Source organism: Momordica charantia (genome assembly GCF_013281855.1).
Source record: "Momordica charantia cultivar OHB3-1 chromosome 10 unlocalized genomic scaffold, Mcharantia_2.0 BLBB01000010.1, whole genome shotgun sequence".
NCBI classification, from domain to species: domain Eukaryota; kingdom Viridiplantae; phylum Streptophyta; class Magnoliopsida; order Cucurbitales; family Cucurbitaceae; genus Momordica; species Momordica charantia.
The window spans coordinates 19,620,883-19,629,738 of record NW_028275158.1 but is presented as its reverse complement, the minus strand read 5'-3'; the positions used below and the strand labels follow the sequence as shown (position 1 = coordinate 19,629,738).

Here is an 8,856-nt window from a genome sequence, read left to right as displayed (position 1 = left end):
CGGAACGAACAGGGCGTGCTTTGGAAGAAGCGATCTATTACCGAGCCGTATTATTGGGAATAACGAAAGCATCTCTAAATACTCAAAGTTTCATATCGGAAGCAAGTTTTTAAGAAACTGCTCGAGTTTTAGCAAAAGTCGCCCTCCGAGGTCGTATCGATTGGTTGAGAGGTCTGAAAGAGAACGTTGTTCTAAGAGGAATGAGACCAACATAATAAAAAAGTTACAAAATTAGCTATAAATTTTTTAGTAGAGATTAAAAAAAATACAACCTAATCATTATAAATAAGTGTGTTTTTTATATAAATTATTGTAATGATTTATATGGTCGAAGATTTATAGAAAAGATATGTTCCAAATAAATATATACCTTTACTTATACTAAAATAAATTATATTTTATAGATAAAATAAATAAAACTATATAAGAGATAACAAAAATAAAAAATAAAATCTACGTAGATAAATGTAGATATTTTAAATGGATGAGAATTGTCTACATTATACATGACTTCACTGATTTTTTATTTATTTATAAATTATTGTAAAGATATATTTGTACTTATATGTAAAGAGATTTATTGAAAAAAATTATATTTTATGTCAATATAAACTTTTACTTATATATAAAATAATTAAAATAAATAATATTTTATATGTAAAATAATTTTAAAAACTACATAAATAAATATATAAATATTTTAAATTTACTTCTATAAATGAAAATTGCGTATAGACTTCTATAAATATTGTACCCGACTTCCATTAAAATTGTGTACAATGTATGTGATTTTTCTAACTCATCTTTCAATTTTCACCTATGTCATGTTGGTACCTAAATCGCATTTATTGTAGATAATTTTTTACTTTAACCTATTTCTCTAGTTTGAATGTATATTTTAATTTTATATATTTTTTTATTGAAATTACATTTATTTTGTTATTATTAAATTACATTATTAACTTAACTCCTCTCTCTCTTTCTTTTTTTGTTTTTAAATTTGATTTCCAAACAGGCCGCAAAAGTTTTCCGTCCACAAGGATCTTTGGAGTCTTTTGACTCACCAACCCACCGGCGGCGGCGTTCGTCAACGTCGAGTTCTTCCGATCATCCAAAGCCACCGCCCAATTCATCCTTCACGGCAAACCTGCGTACACCTCCGACGACCGTACAGTGCGTTTTCAGCCCTAATCTCCTTCTACTGCATCTCCATTTAGCAGCCCTCCTGCTCGGAAATGGTGTTTCTTCAATCACTCCGTTCGGTCCGAAGCAAAAATCACTGTTAGTTGCGAGATACGGCGCGGAAGAGGAGGAGCATGGAGGATCTCTATGTCTGGCTTGTGTCATTCTTGTTCCTCATTGCTCTTCTGATAGTCGTTGTTTTTCAGGTAAATCCAATACCCTATCTCTTCAATTTGTGTCGCATTATCTGCTAGTTCGAGTAGGTGAAGTGGAATCAATTTGAATCGAGGACGGTATATAACAAATTCTTCTCAAACGCGGATCCAAATTTTGTTCTGCTCAGAGAGATTGTTCTCCCTTTAACTTTAGGGTTTGTTATGTTCACATATTCTTCTTCACTTGGCAATTTTGAAGTACTTTTAAAGATTAGCGTAAATTTCACTTGTGAACTTCTGGATTTGTATTGAGTGCTCCAGCAGAGGATAGTGATCGATTTTTTTTTTTTCCTTTTTCTTCTATTTATTTTTGTGCTTTGGATTCCCCATGGAATGATCAACTGCATGCCATCTTCTCAAATTTTCTTGCTTAATAATTTTCACTTTTCTCCAAATTCTTTAAAAGATTCTGAGGTCAAGGTTTTTTTGGCGGTAAATACTGCATTCTAAACTATTGGGAAATACTGTAAGTTTATTTGTCAATAAATACCCTTTCCTTTTGATCTCATGTGTCGTGAGAAAAGTATTATTAACTTTCGGCTGCCTATTCTCCATGGCATCTGGACTAAAAAGATTATGGATGTAATGGGTCATTACAGCATGTTGACTGATTCTTAGTTAGAATATTTAATACTGCCCTGAATTTTCTAATGTTGATCTACGGAATACCTATTGGTAGAAGCTGAATTTTCAATGAGGCTGGGAATGACTGATGAGCTTGTATTAAAAACATAGATTTCAAAATGACCAAATGACATATTAGAAGTTGTTCAAGTCAATCTTTCCTGTGGTGTTTAAACATATCGGTTGCCTCTCTTTGAACTTTTTAAGTATGAATGAACAAAAACCAAGTTCCTCCTCGTGGGGTTTGGTCTCTAACGCCTTTTGTAATTATCACTTAGGTGTTATTTTTTTGGATTGGAGTCATTTTCTTTAGTGGGCGTCCTCTTGTAGGACTGTTTTTTTTTATGCCTTTTGTACTTCTTCTTTTCATTTTTCTCGATGAAAGCGTGGTTTTGTATAAAAAAATAAAAAGTAAAAACCAAGTTCCTGTTGTTTAACTTTTTTTTTTTTTTTTTTTTTAATATCTTCGTTCCTTTTGTAGCTGATGTGCTTGGCGGATCTTGAGTTTGATTATATCAACCCTTATGACTCTGCTTCTCGAATAAACCAAGTGATTATGCCGGAGTTCTTTGCTGTAGGAATTTTGTGCCTCTTCTATCTTTTAACAGGGCATTGGGCTATGTCACTGTTTTGTGGGCCCTACATATATTATAATGTGAGATTGTAAGTGTTTTCATTCCTCACCTCTGATTCAACTTATCTAAATCAAGTAATGCCTTTTTACAATTTTCTTTCACACAGCGTGATTTGTGTTGTATTGTACTTTTCAACTAAGAAGCACATGATTTTGAACAGTTTGAATAGATGGGATATTTGCTTCTGATTTTGACCATTTAGAAATACCAGAGCCTCCTGTCGATTTGACACAACTTAAGAAGTACTTGATGTTAGATTTGATGATTATCCTCAAAGCTAGTTCTACCTTGTAAGGGTAGGCTTTCAGAGCATAGGATAGATCATATTGGTATCTGGTTGTAAGCTATGGCTACATACAAATTGTAGTTTGGATGTGACAGGAGACCGTATTTGGAGAATACGTATTGATTTTAATTAAGTTTCTAATGCAATTTGTCGGACTAAGGAATATTAACTGCCTTTGATGTGTTGTATAAGGTATTGGGGTTGGAGCTTGCTTGTTTCCATCTCAGAAAATAGATGTGGTCGTATAGAGCAGTAGTAGAACTTCCTTGGTTGAACAACTAATTTACCATGCATTGCAGTCATCACATTCTGTATTTAAAGATATTCTTGATTCTTAAGGAGGACCAGAATTAAGGAATCCCAAATTTTAAGTTGTTTGAAATTGGACTATGACACTGTATGATTGAGAGATAAAGGCACCATTCAAAACATTTGAGGCAGAATCCTGCTTTGGCCTAAAGTCGAGACGTATCATATGCTAGGAAAAGTAAGCATTCTGAAAATTATGATATTTTGATGTATTACCTCCAGCTTCTGTGTCGTGGCCATATTTGTTACATTTTTGCAGCTCCACAGAATATCATCTGTATATCACTATACTCATTTTGTCTTTTCTTGTGATCAGGTACCTACGAAGACAGCATCTGATAGATGTTACAGAGATATTCAATATGCTAAATTGGGAAAAGAAGCAACGGATTTTCAAACTAGTCTATCTAGTTTTCCTCCTCTTCCTCTCTATATTTTGGTACTTCGAGACAGGAAACGCTTTTAATTGTCTTGTTTTGTCGTTCTTTATCTCTAATACATCGGACCAATTTCGCTTCATTTGTCATTGCAGGATGATATATAGTGCATTGGAAGAAGATGAATGATCAACAGCTTATGGCATGTGCAATTGTGAGTTGAATTTCTGTCCTTGAGTACATTTTTCTGAAGCAAACTTCTATTAGAGTCTTGATGGGCTAGGAATTCAATTCCACTTGAATTAGGTTCTTCAATACTGGTCTGTTTAAGTACTTTTCAAAATCATTTTTAGGCCATGGCATTTCCTTTGTAACTTTCGAGGTCAATTTATAATGATACTATGGAAGAGTTCGAGGTTCCAAGGGATTATCTCGAAGATTTATTTCGGAACACTTCATACTTCACTTTTTTCTGGTGTGGCAGACATGCCTATATTTCTTGGTTTCAATAGTATTACTTACCAGCATTGTTTCTATCTACTATTATCTAAAATTAATAAAGTTATTAATGATTGGATGAAACCAAGAAATAACCCTCACATGCGAAATTATAGAAGATCAAACAATTTCATCGAATCGAGTATGATTGTATTTGTGATGGTATCTACTAGATCAGGAATATCAATGAACCCGATATTACCTTAGTTTATTTCATTGCCTAAGTCATGTGTCACATTAATCATCCTACACATCAGATAATAGGAATTTCTACTAATATTTTGAAGTGGTGGTTAAAAATTGACCAAAGAAAGAACAAAATGAAAATAGTTAATAACAGTTCTCATTGATGTATAACTATATATATATTTTTTATTTCTTGAAATTGATGTCGTGTGATTTATGCTAATGGATTCCTATAAATGGGGTTCGTTGCTTGAGTTGAACAACACTGTGATCAATACAAAATTTGAACCTGAGACTTTACTATAGATAGCTCCAAGACTCTAAGCACTTGCCAATGCGCCATCCCTAAGACGATGCCTAATTAGTATTGTTCTGAAGGGGTGTATAACATAGAAAACCCGAACCAAGTCAGAACATAGAAAACCCGAACCAAGTCAGTTGATTTGATTTGCCTTTCCGAGGATATTTGATTTTTTTTTGTTTAAATTAAAGAAAAATTTTTGGTTTGGCTTGACTTATTGAGTAAAAGATTAATCAAATTAAACTGAGCTACTATATATTGGCCCAACAACATGAGATTAAGAGACTTTAAACAAAAAAATCAAACTGCATAAGGATTTTTTTTTTCAAACAAAATGCATTTAAGCTAACCTAAAAACTCACGAGTATATAAATATAATCTTTAAAAACTCAACAAATTTTAACATCTTTTAAACTTTAGTCCTTAAAAAAAAATGTTAAAATTTGTTGACACAACTAGACTAGATTATGTTTAATTGGTAAGTTAGATTTCGTTGATGGGCAAGTTGAATCCACCTTAATAGTTTGTTCACTATGTTTAGATATGTTAATAAAATAACAATCTAATATTACATCAACTTTTTTTAGCAAATTTTTTTACTCAATAAGTTCAATTTAACTTTTTTAATATTTTAAAAATAAAATTGAGAACTTTAATCACCAAATTAGTCCATTAAAGTGATGAAAGGCCATCTGGTATATTTAGGCCTATATATATTAAACACCAATTTCCCCTTGTAAAGAGTTCATTCATCCCTCCCTCTTATCTCCTCTCACACATAATTCAATACCAAAACAACAATATTTGGCTGCTAACTGGGAAGAATGATACTTAATTGCTAGTCGGTCAGTCGGAAATTTCTGACCACCACTAAAAATTTAACAGCTATTTATTGTTTTTGGAAGACAAAAAATTATCCTCTCTCCCTCTTCTCACATTCCTCGGTATTTTCTCTACCAAAATTAGACCACCCGTTGTCTCCATTTTTCAAACAAACCACTTCAATACCTATTTTATGCAGGATCAGGAGTGAGATACATGTCATAGTAAAGAAACATCAATACAAGTAAACTGTTGGGAGGAAGTACGAGTTATCGAAGCAAAAGCTAAGACTTCCGAAACCATAGACTCTAAAATACACTTGTCTTCAAGTAGGTTTCTCATAAGAATTCTGATCTCGAAATTCAGAAATGGCGTTTTGAATCATACCAGCTACCTGGGGTTGCACAAACATGTGGGTGTTATCCAAAATATGGATGATAAATCTTTGGGATGCAGGCAAGGAAGCGTTGTAATTGATGATAAATTGTGCCATAGGTACGTCGCTGCACAAGGAAGAAAGCAATTTATTTTAGGAACAGGAAAAAAAAAAAAAGCCTAGGATCTATTCCTCATGAAAAAGTAAGGAATTCCACATATTTTGACCTATTCAACCTCAACAAAACTAAACTAGGATAAGTTGCACCAAAACATCCCGATTCAAGATGGGAAAGAAGGGTAACATCAAATGCATAGCAGCTTTGAATATAAAGAATGTATGAACTTAGAACGGATGTTGTATCACCACGGTAATCAAAAAGGCATATAGTATCCATAAATCATGGTCAATTCTTGACATAGAAATCAATACAATTTGTGAATGACACATGATTCCATACACAAATGAGAAAACATATATCAAGCTTTGTGAAATATTGCAAATTAAACATTCTTTTTTTTTTTTATAACCGGGAGTTCGAGCTTTGCTCCCTTATATTCAGGAACACCCGTGTCCGGCCCAAGACCTGGACCCGGGAGACATCAAGAGTTTTTGGTATTAAGCTCATCAATAGGTTCGAACTTGAGACCTCTTAACCAGTATGTCCTTGTCAACTGGACTGCCCTTGGGGCTGCAAATTAAACATTCTACCATGTCATAGTGCAAATTAAACATTCTAGCATGTCATAATGAATTGCACAATGGTAAGGAGCAACTTTTATGAGGTCATGAGACGAGGGACCTGCCAAGGTCATAATTCCTTAAAACTTCTTTTGCTTAAATGAGGAACAAAAACTGATAGCAAAATCCCAGTGTCTCTTTCCAAGTGTGCAGACGAGATCATCTAAAAAACAGGGAGAGAAGAAAAATGAAGAGTATTGATAGAGAACATCAGAATGAGAGTTTCTAGTTTTTCTTTTTCTTCTTTCATGAGAAGTCAAGCTTTGGCTGAGAAATAAGAAAGAAGCAACAAGGGCATACAAAAAAAAAAACCTACCTATCAAAAGGGTCCAAACTAACCAATGGGCTCCAATACAAAATAATAGAACCTAACTAACAATTACAAAATAATTTAGTAACCGAAGCCTATAGAGAAATATTAAATCTAACAACCTCCCACAACTCTTCCCAGGACTTCTAACACTCCTCCTTACCATTTCACTCCAGCCATAAACCCTACAAGATAGCACAACATGTCTGCCAAAGAACTCTCCTCTTATCGCGAATGGAGCACCTCCTCTATCATAGAACAACAATCGCTATCACACACCCACACAATCCCAAAAGCCGAAGCAAAGCAACTCCATAAAACATGAGCAAACAAGCACTCCAGAATTTCTGTCATTTTAAATGTCATACTAATTCCAAAGTCTCAATCCAAGTGTTCAAAACACATCAAGCTAAGGTGGGAGATACAAAGGAAGAAAAGAACAAGAGCCCAAGTATTAATAGACAATATCAGAACGAAAGTTTGTAGCTGTCATTTAGAATGGCTTAACAATCCCAAAGAGTGCATCCCAGTGTGCAGAAGATATAATCAAGATATCACAAAGGAAGTTCCTAGTCATTTAGAAGCTCTGTCGTCTCAAATGTCATAACAATTCAAAATAGCAGAATGAAGCAAAACAACTAACAGGAGAAAGTCCATCCCAAACAGATTTCTATCTTTAAAGTATAAGGCAATTACCAGGAGATAAATAGCCCTTTAATGGCATTAACCATGATGTCAAAAACGTTCACCCTCGAACGGCAGCAGCAAGCAACGAAAACTGAAAAACCACTACATTCCAATTTCCAAGTGATTAATCGAACTTCAACGATTGGCCCAGAAGAACAAATTTGAACTTCCATAGAAAATAAAACAAAAACATGGATTTAATCCACGAGATCGATCGATACGTGAAACCGGGTGAAGAGAAACGAAAATATAATTGACCTAAGAAAACCCTAGATCGAGATAAGTTATCAGCGCAATCAGCAACATCAAACGTACCGCTGTTTTCTTCTTCTCAGAATTGGTATGAACAGAGGACGAGAAAGATTTCTGTAGAATGTCCACCGGAGGAACGTCTCCACTGCAACTCAGAACTCCGTTGGGATCAAAATTTTTTTCTTAACGATATTTTTTATTTATGTCAAAAACTACTTTTATTTTGGTCTTGTACTTTAACATGTAACGTCTGTGTTATTAAACTTTTTTTATAATAATTTAGTTTTTATAATTTAAAATTTGTAATAATTTAGTCTCGATCATGTAAAATTTTATTAATATGTAATAGGGGCTTTACAATATGTGGATCAATAAAATGCTTAAGAACTAAATGTGTTTATAGAACTTCAAGAACTAAATTGGTACATAATAAAAATTGATACTTTTCCTCGTTGAAGTAGGACTAAATTGTAAATTGTTACAAAGTTAAAAGTACAAGAACCAAATTGTTACATATTTAAATCTATGGACTAAATCATTAGTAATGAAAGTACATGACCAAAAAAATGTTGTTTTTAACCTTTTATTTAAATCTCATTATGGTCATTGAATTCTTAAGTTCTTTTTTTTCATTTTTATTTATAAATTTTCAAAACGTCTATTTTACTTTCTAAATTTTTTAAAAAATTCAACTTTGATCTTTGTTCTTATCGTACCACCAAATGTTTGTTTACTTAATATATGCCTTAACCAATATATGTGACTGTTGGATGTTTAATATGTGAAAGAAAGTGAGAAAACCGTTGGGTATACAAATTTAACATGCGGAAATTAAATTTGTGTATTAAGAATTTGATTGTGTAACAAATTCTTTATGTTTCAACTTTTGTGTCCTGTAACATCAAATTTGTTAAAGTTACAAATATGTTAAAGTTACATATTTATTAAAGATGAAGTTATCTTTTAAATAAGAAGTTTTTTCTTTTATTTGGTTAAAGTTACAATTGTAACTTTATATATGTTTAAGTTTTTGGGAGATGTTACACATTTAGACA

At 32.9% G+C, this 8,856-nt stretch overlaps 2 protein-coding genes across 6 annotated transcripts; one reads left to right on the top strand and one right to left on the bottom strand.

The window, feature by feature from the left end:
- Positions 1-989: 989 nt before the first annotated feature.
- Positions 990-4,168, top strand: LOC111020433 (putative protein cornichon homolog 2). 3 transcript variants are annotated; one of them, XM_022297114.2, is made up of 5 exons: positions 990-1,388; positions 2,503-2,684; positions 3,568-3,690; positions 3,784-3,842; positions 3,982-4,168. In XM_022297114.2, the coding sequence occupies exons 1-4, from the start codon at positions 1,317-1,319 to the stop codon at positions 3,815-3,817; spliced, it is 411 nt and encodes a 136-aa protein (XP_022152806.2). In that variant the 5' UTR covers positions 990-1,316; the 3' UTR covers positions 3,818-3,842; positions 3,982-4,168. The 3 variants fall into 3 exon arrangements, with proteins under 3 accessions (XP_022152806.2, XP_022152805.2, XP_087975370.1); XM_022297113.2 differs by having other exon boundaries at positions 991-1,388; positions 3,784-4,168; XM_088119244.1 differs by lacking the exon at positions 990-1,388 and adding an exon at positions 1,427-1,552 and having other exon boundaries at positions 3,784-4,168.
- Positions 4,169-5,425: 1,257 nt separating this feature from the next.
- LOC111020387 (general transcription and DNA repair factor IIH subunit TFB5) lies at positions 5,426-8,020 on the bottom strand. Of its 3 annotated transcripts, none has more exons than XM_022297040.2 (3): positions 7,865-8,020; positions 7,559-7,651; positions 5,426-5,938 (listed from the first exon to the last, which is right to left on the bottom strand). In XM_022297040.2, exons 2-3 carry the CDS (start codon positions 7,591-7,593, stop codon positions 5,761-5,763), a joined length of 213 nt encoding a protein of 70 aa, XP_022152732.1. In that variant the 5' UTR covers positions 7,594-7,651; positions 7,865-8,020; the 3' UTR covers positions 5,426-5,760. The 3 variants fall into 3 exon arrangements, with proteins under 3 accessions (XP_022152732.1, XP_022152733.1, XP_087974027.1); XM_022297041.2 differs by having other exon boundaries at positions 7,559-7,640; positions 7,865-8,011; XM_088117901.1 differs by having other exon boundaries at positions 7,559-7,715; positions 7,865-8,009.
- Positions 8,021-8,856: the final 836 nt, after the last annotated feature.